Raw genomic sequence first — 18,224 nt, forward strand, 5'->3', positions numbered from 1 at the left:
CCTACGTCAAGGCCAGGACATCTAGGGCTGTACGGGTCTTAGTAAAGGCCTTGGGTTTTATTCTAAGCGTTTTGGGACACCATTGAGGAGTTTTTAAAAGGTGGTTCAGTCTTCCATATTTAAGTTTGAATACCAGGCTTCTGTGGGAGAAACCATAGAAGTGTGGGTGAGGGCCAGTGGTCTTAGCTGGAATGTGGCTGCTTCATGAAGCCTGCCTGACTTTCCCCATCTCTGCCGTGGTCCTCAAAGCCCCCTCCCTCCCCAACACCTTAGATGACTCCTTTTATGTATTAGCACTGTTCTGCATCACTCTTAATATCCCCACCCTCCACCACCCAGATTCTTGACTTAAAAACCATATCAATTCAAGCTTTGAACTGCCCACAAAACTGACTTTTGTGTCTCCCATCTAATAAATGTTCCGTAAATATTTGTGAAATAAATTAATACGCAACAGTGGTCTCAGTAGCCACCGCGCCTTAAATCACCTAGAGAGATTGAAAATGTGGATGTCGGGCCACACCTCCAGAGATTCTGACTCACATGGTTTGGTGTGTTTGGTGTGGTGGGAAAAAATAAAAAATAAAAAGACTCTGATGATTCTGGTGCGCAGTTAGGAGTGGTAAGCCAGGGAACTCGGCTGATTCTGGGTGGTCTTGCCTGAGAATATCATGCTTGCCCTACCCCTTTAAATGCCCTTTAAATACCTTGTCCTCATGAATGTCAAAGGCATGACAGAAATGCCCTAGTTAACTGGTCTTTAAAGTTATTCAAAACAGTGACTACAGAGCCTATTGCATTGAGGTAGCCAGACATACGCCCTCCGTTATCACTGATCCAGGGTATGCTTGCTATCAGTCAGTTTGCTGGAAGAGCAGAAAGATTCCTGTTTTTCACTGGACATCCAGAATTTGACTCGCCTGTTTATCAGCCATGGACCCCGAAAACACCAAACCGACAAAGGGGTTAAAACATGGCTCCTTCAAGCCCACAACTCACAAAGTCTGGCAATGATGTGTTTGTGCAGTTGTTTTGATTTCAGACGGAGAAAGTCTTTATTTAACTCTCTATAATGTGTATGTAATAATATAATTTTAAGGCACCTGCTTCAAAATAGAAACTGGGATGGTGGAGATAATAACCATAAACAAAAATTAAACCAAACCGGGCTCAGTGCCCAGGAAAAGCTACTGAGATTTCCAAGAAGCAGGCAAAGAATCAGCTAGGAGGAAGAGCCAGACGGGAGTGGCTGGGTGGTGGGGAGCGCTCTGCAGGGTGACCTCCCGGCAGGTCTGTGGGGCAGTTGTCTGTGGATGGGGCTCCTGCCCTTCGCGTTCCAGTGACCTTCCGGTGGAACGTGCTTTTCTCAAATGTCAATTCTTAACACACCAGTAGCTACAGTGATCCCACATGATGTCTGAGTTTTTATAATGCTGTAAACCACTTGAAAATAAATGGACAAGAAGTAAAAAAAAAAAAAAAATAGGCAGTCATAATGACTTTAAAGCTAGAAGGAAACCTTCATGTTTCCCAGGATGCCTAAATGTCGTGTGATTTACATAAACAAAAGAGGAAATCCTCTCTGTGTTTAGGGGGTGTGCCTAATACAGGAACCCATGTTTTCCTGTTATTGAAAAGTATTCTTTAATCTTTAAGCACATTTTAGGACCTGCCTGTATTCCAGGTGTGTTGTTTCCTCTTACATGAAAACAGAAGAACACAGGGCATGGCTGTCAGAAAACCTATTAGATCTCCTAGGAGACACATGAAATAAATGAATTAAATTAAGTGGATAGACAGAGCCCTGGGCCGGCTGATACTATAGCCTGAATTTAGTTTGGGGGATGGTTATTCCTAAGAGGACATAACAGACTCATACAGGGAGCCGTAAGCCACACACACAGGCTGTGTGTGAATAGAAGACTATAAAATTTCCACTGATCTTAGTGTTAAGGGGATGATGACTTTTTAACCATGAAAGTAAACGTAATTGGTATGAAATGTTCAGAAGCTTCTAGCCAAATATAACTGACATAATGCATAATAAAGTGAAGCATTATTTGAAATTATTTTTTGAAGGTTTGCTAAATCCTGGTTTGGAGTAAAGATTGTACTGAGGTCCTAAAAAAAGGTCTTTAGTCCTAGAACCATAAGGCTCCCACAGATGTAAAGGCAGGGTGCCCACATTTCATTCACCTCTTGGTCCCTGCCTTCCTGCTTTAATGACCCACGATACTGAAATTGCCCTAAACTCTTCTATGCATGAAGGAGAGAATTACCAGCAACCATGACTGGAGTAGGTGCTTCCTGTCCTTCATCTCTTAAGGATTCTTTTTGCCATCTGCTGAACATCTGCATAGTTACTTGGAAATGTAGGCTCTCTAGGGTTATTCGAAACAAAGAATGTGCCACTGATGCACCGTCTTTTTAGGATTGCATTCATTACAACAAATAGGACTTTCCACTTTTCCTTGTTCCCTTAAATAGCATCATTTCTGTTAAACTTTACAACTCCTACAGCCAGGCCTCAGGAGGAGCTTTTAGGAAAGCCCTTTTAAAACACTTAATTAGCACCCTACCCTGGAGGCTCTAAGTCATGAAGTAAGCAGATGTAAAAATATCCACAGTGACTCTCCTAGTGGCTGGTGCTTGACCTCTGTCTGAGAGGTGACACTGTCTATCCTCAGCATGGAAGGGGCAAAGGAAGAACTGACTACAGCTGGGAGGAGGAGCTGTCCTGGTCCTGCAGTTGTGGTGACCTCAAGATGGGGGGGGGGGGCATGAATGCTAAATACAGTCAGAAACAGATGCAGGGACACCCAGGTGGCTCGCTGGTTGGGTATCTGCTTTTGGCTCAGGTCGTGATCCCGGGGTCCTGGGATCAAGTCCCTCATCGGGCTCCCTGCAGAGAATCTGCTTCTTCCTCTGCCTGTGTCTCTGTGACTCCCATGAATGAATGAATGAATGAATGAATGAATGAATAAATAAATAAATAAAATCTTAGAAAGAAAAAAGAAAGAAAGAAAGAAAGAAAGAGTAGATTCAACTAGACGATATTTTTAAAGCCAAATAATTTTTTTAAGAGGCATTACTCCCAATCTCACCACTGAAACTTGATATATTTATACTGGAAATATGCATTGGGTTTCCCTAGGGAAAGCAGTAACCTCCGCTTCCTTTAAAATTCAGCCTTTCCCAGTGCCCTCTACCTGACGCCTGTCAACCGTGTGTGCTTCCTTCCCTGCAGTTGGTCATCGTGTACTTGTAGCCTCCATTAAAAGCACTCGGAGTTAGTCAGTTGAGTCGCGTTCAGTTTGAATGGATAAAGACGTAAATGAAGCAGCCCTCACATCATAATTATATTGTAATTGCTTGAGAGTGGAGAGTATGACTTCTATTTCTTTTGAGTACCCCCCCTTATCAGAGGCACACATGATCATATTCTGTGTGCATGTGTGTTTGTATACATGTGTGGATGCAAAATAGAAGCACCACTGAATGAAGAAATAGACCAACCTGCACACCCGCTAATCTGAACGGTCTTTTCTTGGCAGTGACAAACAAGAAACCCACACAAGCATCCATCACGAAGGTCAAACAGTTTGAAGGCTCCACGTCGTTCGTGCGGAGATCGCAGTGGATGCTCGAGCAGCTTCGCCAGGTTAATGGCATCGACCCTAATCGGGTGAGTGAATGTCCAGTGTTGGGAGAAGGTGTTCTCTTCACACAATGACTCTCACTGACCTTGGCAGTGGTGGTGGTTGAGTCATTTCTAACAAAGCTGTTTCTCTATTTCAGTTGTGTAGCTGAGGCTTTCTGATCTCTGGGTCCTTATGGGGAACTCTAAGTCTTTTGGCCGTGTTTGATGCAGAAATGTGAAGGGATACATATTGAAGAAATGTGGATTCCTAGATGTTTATCAGCCAAGTGCAAAGGGCAAAGTTGAGATATCATGTCCATGGTTACCAGTGTGAAAAACCCCATTTATCAAAGCTTCATTTACTCTACTCCTAATACCACCAGTGATGAAATTTATTCACCAAAACAAATAGATGTCACCTTACAAATTATGTATTAGGATTCTCCTGGATTTAACATGAGAAGCATTGTAAGGTAGAATTATTTATTTAAGTATTTTCCCTTTTGCTCACACACACTCAGTATACAAAACCTCAATAATGAGGAAAAATAAAATATAAGTTGTAACTACATGCTAAAAATAATAAGGGAGAATTTTTTCTCTAAGATTTTGGGGTTTGCTTGATAAACAGAGAAAGGTGGACTTTCTTTCCATGCACCTGAGTGCTAATAAAGATGAGCCTTGGGAATAAGACCAAAGTTTTGAAAGGTCTTTTTTCCTCTGTGAGTCTATTGTCAGGAGTAAGCTGGAAGCAGCAGTTTTTATAGATTCAGATCAGTGGGTATTTCACTGTCTTTTCCAGGATTCTGCAGAGTTTGATTTGTTGTTTGAAAATGCCTTTGACCAGTGGGTAGCCAGCACAGCCTCAGAAAAATGCACCTTCTTCCAAATCCTCCACCACACCTGCCAGAGGTACCTCACCGACAGGAAGCCGGAGTTTATTAACTGCCAGTCCAAAATCATGGGAGGTGAGTGGGCATTTGCATGAGTTTGGTCATCCTGTCTCCTTACACTAACTTTTACATAAAAAGTTAGGTACTCTACAGCATAATTAAAGACAAAAAAAGAAAAAGAATCCAGATGCTCAGAGTTGGACAGCATGAGAACCATTCTAGGGAATTCATTGTGTGCTAAATCTCGACACAGTGGCATGTTTTCACTCTTAACCAAAAGCTGGTCCTTTTGGAAGAATTAGCTAAGATTATTTATACTATAAGAACAAACCTGTCCCTTTATTAGGAAAACCTTTTGGTTTGGTTTTTCTACTACCCTTTCTATACTTACATTGCAGAACACTGTTTTCCAGGCTGCTTTTCCTATTATTTCTCAAGGCATTCTACAAATGTTAACCTACAAATTCTTACAGATGTAGTCCCTTCCTTTCAGATAGCAGCTAGTCTCACGTTTATCCCTCGGATGGCATAGAGAGCATAGTTAGGCTGAGTGCTGTAAGCCAGCCTTAAGGGGTGAGTACCAGTGTTGGCAACTTAATGAGAAACATTTAGAGGGTGCTTAACACATTTCTTCTAGGTGGCATTTCTTTTTAGGGAATTGAAAGTGAGCTAAAAATATTTTTTAAGAACCTTGCCAGTCACTCTGTGTGTTGAGGAAGAGTGTTTCTTTTCTTTTTTTTTTTAAAAAAAAAGATTTTATTTATTTATTAATGAGAGACAGAGAGAGAGAGAGGCAGAGGGAGAAGCAGGCTCCATGCAGTGAGCCCGATGTGGGACTCCATCCTGGGGTCAGGACCCCAGGATCACGCCCTGGACTGAAGGTGGCACTAAACCGCTGAGCCACCGGGGCTGCCCAGGAAGAGTGTTTCTATCATTGCTCTTTTCACTGACCCGTTCTCCTGGTTTTACAAAAAAAAATTTTGTGCACCAACTTGATCTTAATCAAATGTCAGAGGAAGGTCACAATATAGGCATCACTTCTTCTCCTTGGGCTATACCTGTCTTTCTAATGAACGTGGCATGGAACCCATTATTTCGCTATAGCACCTGACATACATAGTGCCATTTTGCCATTAGTCTTCTAGATGTCGTTAGAGAAGATGGTGGTCAGTGCTTTGTTGTAACCCACTGAAACGTTGGTGTTCATCTTGAACAGTAAGTTGCTTGCATCATAAAAACCTAGAAACGTCTTCCTTAGGCATCGATGCAGTGTTATAGCTTCTCCATTTAGTCCTGGAAAAATGTCAGAAGTGATGACTAGTGTGTATTTTCTTCAAAGTGGCCCCATCCTGTGTACAAAAGTAAAAATTATTAGATGTAAGGGCACCTGGGTGGCTCAGTGGTTGAGCATCTGCCTTCAGCTCACGTCGTGATCCTGGGGTCCTGAGATTGAGTCCCGCAACAGGCTTCCCGCAGGGAGCCTGCTTCTCCCTCTGCCTGTGTCTCTGCCTCTCTCTGGTCTCTCATGAATAAATAAAATCTTAAAAAAAAAAAAAACTGTTAGATGTAGATGCTGAAAGGAAAGAGATCATCTAACACCAACCTCTTAGTGTTTAGAAAACAGAATGAGATGCTGCTTGCTATCATGTCTGTGCCACAGGGCTCTTCACATGAGTCCCACTCGCAAAGCTGAGCTGTAACAGACCTGGCAGGTCCGAGCACACCAGGCTCAGGACCACAGATGACTCAGTGTTTCAGCAACTGGAAAAATTGGCCAGGAAATCCCAGCTTTCCCTCATTCTTCATTAGATAGGAATTTTCTCCACTGTCCTAGAGTCAGATTTGTTTCTTGGTCTCACGGTCCTACTAGGAAACATTTTTCCACTGGCATCATATGGCCAGTAGCATACATGGATAGCATATAAGCAGAGTATCCTCTGAAAATAATGTGACATTATGGGCTTAAAATTTCTGTTGCCCTTCGAGATAGACTCCCCTCTTGCATTCCACTTCTGCATGTTCCATCTTGAGAGCACAGTGGCCAGAAGCAGAAACAGTGCCATGGGAATTGCCACATTTCCTCAGAAGGGAAATGTGAGGCAGAGCAGGAGGGCCACAGTCTCACTCTTTCCACTGTCCTTGCAAGAGGCAAGAGTCTTGTCCTTCCTGCTAAGGTTGAGAAGAACTTTGGTAGCTCTTCCCTCTGTCCACTTACTAGCTGGTCCCTCTTCTCTGTTGCCTCTGAAGCTCTCACTTCTTTTCTCCAAACAGTTCCTTTCATGCATTCATTCAGTCAGTTCTGGTTCATCATCAAAGTTATGTAGCAATTAAGCACTGAGTTTCTACTATGTGCTGGTCACTGTGCTATGTCCTTGATATGGAGAGTCATTCTATATTTGGTTCCTTAATAGATCCCAGTTTCGGGCACCTGGGTGGTTCAGTCGGTTAAATGTCTGCCATCAGCTCAAGTCATGATCCCAGAGTCCTGGGATCGAGCCCCACTCTGGGCTCCCCACTCAGCAGGGGCGCTGCTTCTCCCTCCCCCTCTGACCTGCCCCACCCCACCCCACCCCCGCCTCATGTTCTCTCTCTCGCTCACTCTTTCTCTCTCAAATCTTTAAAAAGACCTTAAGAAAAAAAAAGACCTCAGTTTCACTACCCATATTGCAGACTGGCAGGTCCCTAAAAACCTTACTCTATGCTCTTCATTACCTCCTTGAATGTCCTCAGACCTTCCCATACAATTCCACCCAGCTGCTTTTTCCTGTCATTGACCCAGCCCTAAAGAGGTTTTATAGCGCCCTACGAACCCCAAATTGTGCAGAGCTAAAACAAGAATCCATTTATCAATGTTAAACTGTCAGTGTGTGTGTGTTAGATAAAGCTAAAGATTGATTTTTTATCCTAAGGAAAGGAGTAAGTTAATGAGACCAAGTGCCAGAACTGAGCCTATCTTTTTTTTCTCTTATTTAAAGATTTTATTTATTTATTCATAAGAGATAGAGGCAGAGACACAGGCAGAGAAGCAGGCTCCATGCAGGGAGCCCGATGTGGGACTCGATCCCCGGTCTCCAGGATCACGCCCTGGGCTGAAGGCAGGCGCCAAACCCGTGAGCCACCCAGGCATCCTTGACCCTATCTTTTGTGACCATAGACACGTCTCTCATCTTTTTTAGACCTCACTTTTTGCTGGTGTGACATGTAGAGGTTGGCTGAGAGATCAAAAATCCACTTCAGTTTTAGTATTTTGAGAATCTGTGATGCCCGAGTTATAGCTTTATCGTGTAGATTAATCCCTTCTGAATTTAAGAGTCAAATTGGCACAATTAAATATTGACTGGTCTTGGATTCCTAAGAAAGGCAAAACAGTTTGAACTGAGCACATTGTAATTTGTTGGCAGCACATGTGTCCTTAATGAGCACAGCCGGTCTTATTTAAACAGTTGCTTATCCTTGATAACAGTTGTACCAACACACTCTAGTTAATTGGCATGCGGACTAGTCTTCCTTTCTGTCACTTACCACAATTCAGTCTTAAAATTGTGTAATTCCTGGGTTACCACATTCTGACCCCTTTAGCTTTTGAGGGTACCTACCCCATCTTCAGCAGATGAGAGCAGTTCCAAATTTTGCAGTATCTTTTGGTCTGTCCTTCTAGTATGAGCCATACATCCCAGACACAGTTATTTTCTGAACTCTGAAATGTCATAGATTTTGTGATTTTAAAGAACTAATATCGGTGTTGGTACGCTTCCACTACACCAGTTTCTTTACATGTGTTGTCGCATTTTGCCTTTACCTCAGCCTTTGAAAATGTGGTTTACTACCTCCATTTTACAGAGAAGGAAATAGAATCAGAGAGATCATTAAATAGCTTGCCCAGGGTCACGTAGCTAGTGAGTGGCAGAGAGGAGATGCAAACATAGGCCTTCTCCATTCTTTTTTTTTTTTTTTTAATTTATTTATGATAGTCACAGAGAGAGAGAGAGAGAGAGAGAGAGAGAGGCAGAGACACAGGCAGAGGGAGGAACAGGCTCCACGCACCGGGAGCCCGACGTGGGACTCGATCCCGGGTCTCCAGGATCGCGCCCTGGGCCAAAGGCAGGCGCCAAACCACTGCGCCACCCAGGGATCCCGGCCTTCTCCATTCTAAAAGCATCTTCCTCAAGGCCACTGAGTGCCACGCTCCAGACAGCGCACTGATATCTTTGCTGTGAATGGTGTCCCCTAAGGCTGTACAGGAATTTGGGGGACATATTTAGCTGGCACGTCCCTAGACTTTAAAAAAGGGAGATAAGGGGAACGGGCCAGAGATTATAGATACTTTTCATTTTTTTCCCTAGTCTTACAGTAGGTATGTTATTAAGATAATAACTTAAGTATTTGGGGGCAGAGGGGCAGATCCTAAGAGTGATGGAACTATCAGAGGCCTTTCAAATTACCTTGTTCTTTATAGTTTTTGTTTTCGTTTTTGTCCGTCTGAACCTCAACATATTAAAGAGCTGAGCTACTTTGGTGGCTGGGGAACATGATGGAGACCTGGCCACTCCCTGGACAGCTCAGGTACTCCACATCTGGCTCAATCCTCTCACTAGGAAAACTAAAGCGCAGTGATTATGACTAAGTTTACCAAGATCACAGTCCTGGAAGCAAGTCTGCCTGACTTCCACCAAACTACGTTTTCTTTAATACCAGTTCAAACAGGATCATCATTTAAATACCTACAGTCCCATGCAGTTCTTCTCTTATATTTATTGATTGAATATACCCCCACGTGACCATGTTTTTTCTTTTTCCCTCAGGGGAAATCAGCTACATAGAACTGGTTTCTTTGGCATGCTTGAAATTCTCTCATGCAAACATGATACTCTCTCTCCAGAGAATAGGCTGGGAAGCTTTGATCTTCTGTTCCTGGTTACAGAATTCAGGAAACACGTGTACAGTCTGTAGGGCCAAGCAAAGGCCCTCATAAACAGAAAGAGGGCAGGAGGCTGTAAGCAAGTGTGAAGAGGGGGAGCATTGGTTCCTTCTCCTACTTCTGTCAATATCTTGGCAGCCATCTTCTCTTCCCTGGATGGCAGGAAGATCAGGAAGCTAGAACCAAATCCTCCAGCCTTGGTCCTTCCTGACTTCCACTCTACCTCTCGTTTAATTCATTAGAGGTCAGTCACCATCCAGAAATACAGAGCTGTTCATTTAGTTGCTGGCTCCCTAAGCTCCCAGGCAATGTCGATTTAACCAGACTGAAGGCAGAGGCGTGCAGCCAGTCTGTCTACTGAAAAGTGACGTGGCATCATGAATGACAGGGGCCCTGAAAGTGAAGTCTCAGGTTCATTTCTGAGATGGTAGATGTTTGTTGTCAGCAGAGATGATGAATACTGTTATATGTGTGATGACGCATTTGCACTTCAAAGATGCCTCCAAAGAGTTCACCATATGTGGAGAACTTTAGACTCCAGAAGACAGACTTGCTTTCAATTCGTTCATTTCAAAGAAACATGGTCTGCCCCCAGATAGTAGTATCAGCTTGGATAATGGGCACATCATATGAAGTCACCGTTCCAAGGGGAACTTTTTTGTATTGCTTGCTTCAAAATGTGAGCAAATCCCACATGACTCTTCACTGCTAGCTTAATTACACTAACCTTTTGTAGTGATTACTGTTGGCCTATTATTTTTATGCCTAATGCTGTAGACTATGGGAATCTATCTTCAGTGGCGTTGGCAACTTCTGTGTTAGAACCACAATGTAGATTCTTTGCAGACCTCTTTTCTTCTTCAAGAAGTGTCATAAATTATTTGCAGGAAAACAAATGATTTATTCTTAAGGCAAGCTTCTGTACAAACCAAAGCAAATACTTGCATTTTCTTGAACTCATCCCAAACACCCTTGGCTAACTCCTTGAATAACCTCTTTCTCTTTCACCTGTTTTATCTGGGTCCTCCTTTCGTGGTCCCACGTACATTGTTTGCAGCCCAGTTGTGTACCTGTCCTCATTGATTGCACATGCATTGATGCAGCACCGTCTACCTGTCGGGCACTGAGCTAACTGGAGAGATGCAGCAACAAAGTAGATACCTTTGGTGACTTGGCTTACTTTTCTGGGGGACACAGCAGGTATAAAGAGACATAAAACAAGTCAACAACACCAAGGTGATTGCTGAGCTGTGTTTCAAGGGATGGTTAGCAGTGGCCAGACAGACGGGGGCAGGGTGAAATGAGCCCTCTCTTATTGCAGTAATTAATCCACACAGTTGCACTCCAGTTTGGCTATATTCAGAATTTGGAATGTGGCAGATTGTTTTTCCACAAAGCAGGCTATTTTGGAGTGCCATATATTTTCATCACCACCAAAGGATATTTCTTAAGTGTTGCTTTTCTATGCACAGCCCTTCAAATGATGGTATCAAGCCCAGACTTTTGAGCTCTATTAGAATTCCAGGGACACAAATGTCTCTGATGTCTCCTTCATAGCAGGCTGGCCCTCATTTGCCCTGCTGATTGGTATGCTAAAGGAAAAACCTAATGACTTTACACTGGATTCCTTTGGGGAGGTGGAATAGAATCTCAGAGTTTGAAGTATGATTCTGCATTGGACTTCTCTTCCAAACAATGCAGGGTCATCCCTGGGTGAAGTGTGCGAATCTTTCACCTTGTGAGCGCTTCAGGTGTGGGCACATGTAAGGTATCTCACCTTACGACTTCTTTTTTTTTTTTTTTTTTTAATTTTCATTCATCCATGATAGTCACAGAGAGAGAGAGAGAGAGAGAGAGAGGGGCAGAGACACAGGCAGAGGGAGAAGCAGGCTCCATGCACTGGGAGCCCGACGTGGGATTCGATCCTGGGTCTCCAGGATGACGCCCTGGGCCAAAGGCAGGCGCCAAACCGCTGCGCCACCCAGGGATCCCACCTTACGACTTCTAAAAAGAGGACATGTGTATGTCCTAACAGGGTTCTAATGAAAAAAATAAAAAGTGATCAATATGCTCATTCTTAATCCCAAAATGTTAATATACTACTTTAGGGAAATCTGTAATATTTGCCATAATTGATATATTTCTTCCCTTCCCTGTGTTATCATGTTTTCTGTCAGTGAGTAACAGCTTTTTGGGATGCAAACCTCACACTCCTACATGTGCTCCAGCCAGGGGCACGTTACCATGAATTGTTTATTTCTCAAGAATAGATTCATGTGTATTTTTGCCCCACTGCTCAAACCTTAATATATTTGGGGATCCACACACATGCACGCACATATTAGAGATTATAATTCTTCGACCAAGTTAAATCATGTTAAAACCAAGTTAATCATGTTAAACTGTATGGCTGCTGCTTGACTCCAGCACCTAGATGCAGAACAGAAGGGACAGCCAGGCTGCTTAGCTGACCCACTGTCGAGAGAGAGCCAGAGAGTGTTCCTTATAGTTCTTTTTTTTTTTTTTTTTTTTTTTCCTTATAGTTCTTTATGTCAGGAGGAATCTGTGTCATAGGTCATCCAGTGACTCTCTTTGTCACTCTTTTTTTTTTTTTTTTTTTTTTTAATTCATGAGAAACATGCAGAGAGGCAGAGACACAGGCAGAAGGAGAAGCAGGCTCCCTGCAGGAAGCCTGTTGTGGGACCTGATCTCAGGACCCCAAGATCACACCCTGAGGCCAAAGGCAGACACTCAACCATTGAGCCACCCAGGCATCCCTCTCTTTGTCACTCTTGAAGAAATACAAAAGAACAAACTTAAAAAAAAAAAAAAAAAAGAACAAACTTCAGTTATTCTATGCCATGGCACAAACAAGGAAAATAATTTATGAGAAGCATGCCCAAGATCCCACAGCTAATAAGGGATAGAGCCAGCACCTCAGTCAAGCCTTGTCCCTTGTTCTCCATCCATTCAGTGAAGGCCTAGACTTCCACACTCACTTAATAAGCACATCTTCTCCTTATATTGATTCAGCTAGTAGAAAGGAGGTAGCACCAACTTAACAAAATATTTACAAGGATCAAATTTAAAATTCTGTTTGAAAGTTCTCTCTAAATGACTGTTAGGGATCCCTCGGTGGCGCAGCGGTTCGGCGCCTGCCTTTGGCCCAGGACGCGATCCTGGAGACCCGGGATCGAATCCCACATCGGGCTCCCGGTGCATGGAGCCTGCTTCTCCCTCTACCTGTGTCTCTGCCTCTCTCTCTCTCTCTCTCTCTCTCTCTGTGACTATCATAAATAAATAATAATTTAAAAAATTTAAAAAAAATAAATGACTGTTAATTGTATCAGTCCTGTGTACACACAAATTTATCATCCAGTCTTCTGTTACTCTTTCCTCCTCATTTTCCTAGACAGCATGATATTTCATTAAAGACTCAGCTTATAGTAACTCTTTAGGAGAGAGTAAGAATCTAAGAATAGAAACCAAAAAAAAGCACGTCAATGAAAATAACAGTAGGATGCCTGGGTGGCTCAGTTGGTTAAGCATCTGCCTTCGGCTTAGGTCATGATCCCAGGTCCTAGGATTGAGGCTCATACCATGCTCCCTGCTCGGTAGGGTGTCTGCCTCTCCCTCTCCCTCTTCTTCTAACCCTCCCCCTGCTCTTGCTCTCTCTTACTCATGCTCTCTCTGAATAAATTTTTTTAAAATAAAATAATAGTACACATATTTAACTTCTACAGTTGGGAAAGTGCAGCTAGGGTTTTCTATTTGTTTGGGTTTGGGGGATCCTACCACTGTAACCACTGCACCAAGCAAGTTTGATGTTTATGTTGCTGCATGAATTACCAACATAACCATCTGACACTTGACTGAGGACTATCAGAAGGACATCGTAGCAGAAGCTCTGAGAGGCTTCTGGCTCTGAGTCTTTTATGTATTGTTTCAATTTAGGACATTACCAGTTGTTATGTTGGATCGTTTATGTGCTTTCTCATTATTTTCTGAGTGGGTCATTCAACTTCATCTTGTTCCCAGGAGGAAAATCAAAAGCAGATGCTTTTATTTTGAGTGAGAACATGGAAGTAACCAAGGACTGCTTCCTTAGGTTCCATCCAATTCTGTCCACAATACAAATGACTAGTAACTAAAGAAAAAGTAGATCACAAATCTGATTTTCTCTTCTCCATTGTTCTTTGACTATAAACTACACAGATGCATGTGGTGAGCCAGCTGGTGGGTTGTGGTCAGTGGTCCTGAGCCAGGAGTGAATTCATGCATTAAGTGTTTTTGAATCATGCGTCTCCATCAAAATCTTGAACCAAACCAAGGGCGTATATGGGTATTTCCAAGGTATCATTTTATTGGCTTGACAAGAATCATGAACATATTTTGTCTATCCCATGGTTAAATAGCCTGTAATGGAAGAGAGCCACTCCTACTTTCAGAATTAACTGGCAGACATAACTACACAACCTGATACAGTGATACAGAGCAGACTCTATCCCCTGTCTTTGATGGCATCACTCAGCTCTGTAACTTCCTCTAAGCTACTTAACTCACATTCAGTTTCTCTATGCTCTTCTGTATCATGGAAAGTAACACAGACCTTGAAGGAAGGTGTGAGGATTCAAGTGAATTTTAAAATATTTGGTCAGGGGTGCCAGGGCAGCTCAGTCAGTTAAGCATCTGACGCTTGATTTCAGCTCTGGTCGCAATCTCAGGGTCCTGGGATAGAGCCATGCCTCAGGCTCTACTCTGAGTGTGGAGCCTGCTTAAGATTCTCTCTCCCCCTCTGCCCATCCCCCCCATTGCTTGTGTACACTCACTCTCTCTCTCAAAAAATAAAATAAAATAACCAAATGGGATTTTTGCAAAGTGCCAATGTATATCTAAATATTCTATTTTTTAAAAAACTTGGAAATTATAACTTGTGTGTTCATAATATTACATGATTTCTTTCATGACATTTATCAAAAACCCTTTCTGGGGCATCTCAGGTCACGATCTCAGGGTCGTGGGATCAAGCTTCACATCAGACTCTGCGCTCAGTGGAGAGTCTGCTTGAGATTCTCTCCCTCTGCCCCTCCCCTCACTCATGTGCATTCTTGCTCTGTCTCAAATAAATAAATCTCTCTTTTTTTTCTTTAAAACCCTCTCATGAAAGAAGCAAGAAAATTTTCCCAAGCTTTCCTAATCCATATTGGCCATAAGAATTGCAAAAAAATAGTAATTTCTTTGTTCCAAGTAGGAATGAGCTAAGTTCAATTATAGACATTTCAAATGACTGGAATGCTGAGTTGTTTGCTATGGTTTATTGAATGCTGAACGTGCTGCATTTTATATTTGACATAGAGTGTGTATGTTACTGCTGACTTACCAAAACAATGATGTTTAAAATAGCAAGTGACGCTGTGCCAGAGATCAGGGCAAGTAATTCAGATCTTCTTGTAGGAAAGAAAAAACCTAAAACATGTTTTCTGAACTTTATAAGAGAATAGAAATATTCTTTTTTCCACCAATAGATCTTCAGCCTAAAATATTCTCGTTCTTTTTCCCCCACCAAAAATGAGGATACATGAATCAAAAGTAAAATTTTAATAGTGTTAGACATGAAGTAATATTTCTGAAACAGACCTAAAAAGTGTGCTGCATGATGTCCATACTTTCAGATTTACAGACAAGTACAGGTTTTAGAAGAATTTGAGAGACCTAAGTTTGTCAATCAATTTTCTATATAAGGAGATTTTTTAAATGTTCATATCCAGTGTCACCATAATTTCATAAAAGAAAACTTAACACTAAAAGATTAAAAGGACAATCTTCGGGAATAAAGGGTGATTCCTTAAATTGGGAACATTTACCTTTATGAAAAACTTAACTTAGTTCATTGTTCTTAACTTAGTTCACATAGACCAATAACAATTCCATGAGCTGGCATTTAAAAGTTGTTGCCAAGCTGTAACATAGAAGCGTCCAGCACTAAAACTAACATGGGGTTTTAGCAAAGAGAATCTGAAGAGCAGCAACTTGGTCTAAGAATGATCATTTTGTAGTTTGTCAAATTCATCTGTGCTTTGTAGACAGCAGATCAGAATGTTATCTTCAGGGCTGAAGACCAGAGTCCTATTCCTTTCCTGAAATAGAGGTAAGAAGCTTGTACATAGCACCTGAGAAAACTTGCACAGATATATGACCTTTCTCAAACCTTCAGTGAAGAGATAAATGACATGGCTCTCCCCAACACCCCCCTATGCGCACACATTATATCCTAAGCTTCTAAAAATTTCTGCCTTATTTCTGATCATTAAGATAAAACTAAATCACTAGATTTAGCAAAGGAAATTATTTGAAATGTGGACACTGATGTACATCTCAAGTTAGAGATCTAAGACCACACATTCCTCACCCTTCCAGATGCAGTATTTCTACCCAAGATTGGATTCATTAGATGTTCTGCAGGAAGCAAGAACATGAGGGTTACCTGACTTAGGAAACAAAAATAGAAGATACTCGGTAAAGTTTGAATTTCAGATGAACAATGGATATTTTTTTAGTAGAACTATATCCCAAATATTGCATGGGTGTCCTGTATTTTATCTGGCAACCTTCATGGGTACATACCCTCCCAGTTTCTAACCACCATAACAAATACGGAAAACAGAGTAAATATATTGCTTTCAGACACATAAACTTTATGATAGCCAAACAATTATTAGGACTTCAAATTGAGATAGAGAGCTCTCTCAAAGGCGTTACCACGTTAGATTAACCATTCAGAGGTACAAACAGAAAAATCTGAACAAAGTGCCCAAGAAAGGCTGGTCGGAAAACATAGAGGATCTGTGACTTACTGTGGCTATTCTCCATAGAATCATGCTGAAACAATGCAAATTATAATAAGTGGTAAATATAGAAATTCCACTAAAGCACTGTCATCACTGAACATGAGATTCCTAGTTAATTTTGCCTAGGGGAGAAAGTTCAGTCATCAGTCTGAATGTCTTTGGCTTGGTTTTGAAGAGTTAGTTTACTGTCAAGAAAAAAAGGAGCCTGCCACAGACTTGGAGGCAAGCAGGACAAAGGCTCCCATTTGCAGGGGGAGAGTAAGAAGCTCTACTGTCTCAAGAGTTAGAATAAAGAAGTGTAATGGGGTGACAGGGAAGTGCAATCGGTTAAGTGTCAGACTCTTGGTTTCAGCTCAGGTCATTTTCTCAGGGTCATGAGATCAAGCCTGTGATCAACATGGGGTCTGCTTAGGATTCTCTCTCCCTATCCCTCTGCGCCTCCCTTCTTCCCCCCTCATTTGCTCATGTGTACTCCCGTACTCCCTCTATCTCTTGCTCTCACTCTCTCAATCTTAAAAAAAAAAAAAAAAAAAAGGAAGTGTAACAGGAAGCTGCCACTTTAGAAATTTGGCCTCCTCTCTGACCACTCTGGTGGTTTTCTTAGTAATGGAAGAGACTGGCCTATCAAAGATCTAACTCTGTATGAGTATGACCTCCAGAGGTGCTGCTATAGGTTCCATGAACCATTCAATGGGTGATACCTGTGAAAGGAGAAGACTATCTTTTTCAATACTATCTAACTCTGAGAGTACATAAAACATAAATCTTTCAATTGCAATATATGAGTAACATTATATGGGATAAAGGTACATGTTTTAGAAAAAAGAAAAATGAGGGGGGATCCTTGGGTAGCTCAGCGGTTAAAGCGTCTGCCTTCGGCCCAGGGCCTGATCCTGGAGTCCCAAGGATCGAGTCCCATGTCAGGCTCCGTGCATGGAGCCTGTTTCTCCCTCTGCCTGTGTCTCTGCCTCTTTCTCTCTCCTTCTCTCTGTGTCTCTCATGAATAAATAAATAAATAAATAAATAAATAAACAAACAAACAAACAAACAAACACTCTTTTAAATAAATAAATAAATAAATAAATAAATAAATAAATAGATAGATAGATAGATAAAAAGAAAAATGAAGGCAAGTCTTTATTGGCTTAGGGATTTATTTCCTTTGACAAACTTTTGAGCGGTTAAATTGTAAGATAGCAAACTGTGTGCATGTACATGCACACACATGCTTTTTAGTCTTGGTGGATACTATTAGTGAGAAAGCAACTATTTTTCTTGTATTTAAATTAGTGGCCAGTGCCAAAAATGGTAAGAAAGACTTAGGACTGTTTTTGAGTTTAGTTGTCTGAGCAGAAACTGATTTTTTTTTGTACTTTGAGAAAATCTAAATGTAATTATCATAATTATTCATACTCCTCTGCCCTATAGAAAAGAGCTTTCAAATGGAATCAATATCTTCCTCAATGAACCTGATTAAGAACATTCCGGTCAGAATCATCTTAATGCCCCCTTATAATAAGGAGAACTAAACTGGACAGAATATGATGGATAAAAGTCAGGAGCGTTCCGTGGGTCTCATATAAATATTGCACAAGATCTCTTTGTGATTATTTACATATTATGTATTATTCTCGCCATCAGTGTTTCACTCTGTCCTATGGACCTTATTTTCACAGTTGGTTGATTTTATTGATTATCTTCCCAGTTCCCATTATAAGAGGTTAAGACTTATTAAAAAAAAAAAAAAAAAAAGAGTGTTTTTCTCAAGGTCAGAATAGATCACACATCTCCGATAAAAGCCAAAGGCTTGTCCTGCTAGTTGGTTTCTACAAATGTTAAGTTTTTTTAGACATTAGCTAAAGGGGAGGAAAACCACTTTTACTATTATTTTACGCTGTAAGTATACTATCCTTGTATATTTTCTT

The 18,224-nt window shown here is 41.6% G+C and overlaps 1 protein-coding gene across 6 annotated transcripts in view; it reads left to right on the top strand.

The window, feature by feature from the left end:
* STXBP6 (syntaxin binding protein 6) overlaps window positions 1-18,224 on the top strand; it is a 236,134-nt gene that overhangs the window by 182,510 nt on the left and 35,400 nt on the right. For all 6 annotated transcript variants that reach the window (XM_041758518.1, XM_041758521.1, XM_041758516.1 and 3 more), the window contains 2 exons: window positions 3,555-3,685; window positions 4,443-4,608. In XM_041758518.1, coding sequence (XP_041614452.1) covers window positions 3,555-3,685; window positions 4,443-4,608 — 297 coding nt within the window. The remainder of the gene's footprint in view (window positions 1-3,554; window positions 3,686-4,442; window positions 4,609-18,224) is intronic.

This window comes from Vulpes lagopus, chromosome 6 (genome assembly GCF_018345385.1).
Source record: "Vulpes lagopus strain Blue_001 chromosome 6, ASM1834538v1, whole genome shotgun sequence".
Classification (NCBI taxonomy): domain Eukaryota; kingdom Metazoa; phylum Chordata; class Mammalia; order Carnivora; family Canidae; genus Vulpes; species Vulpes lagopus.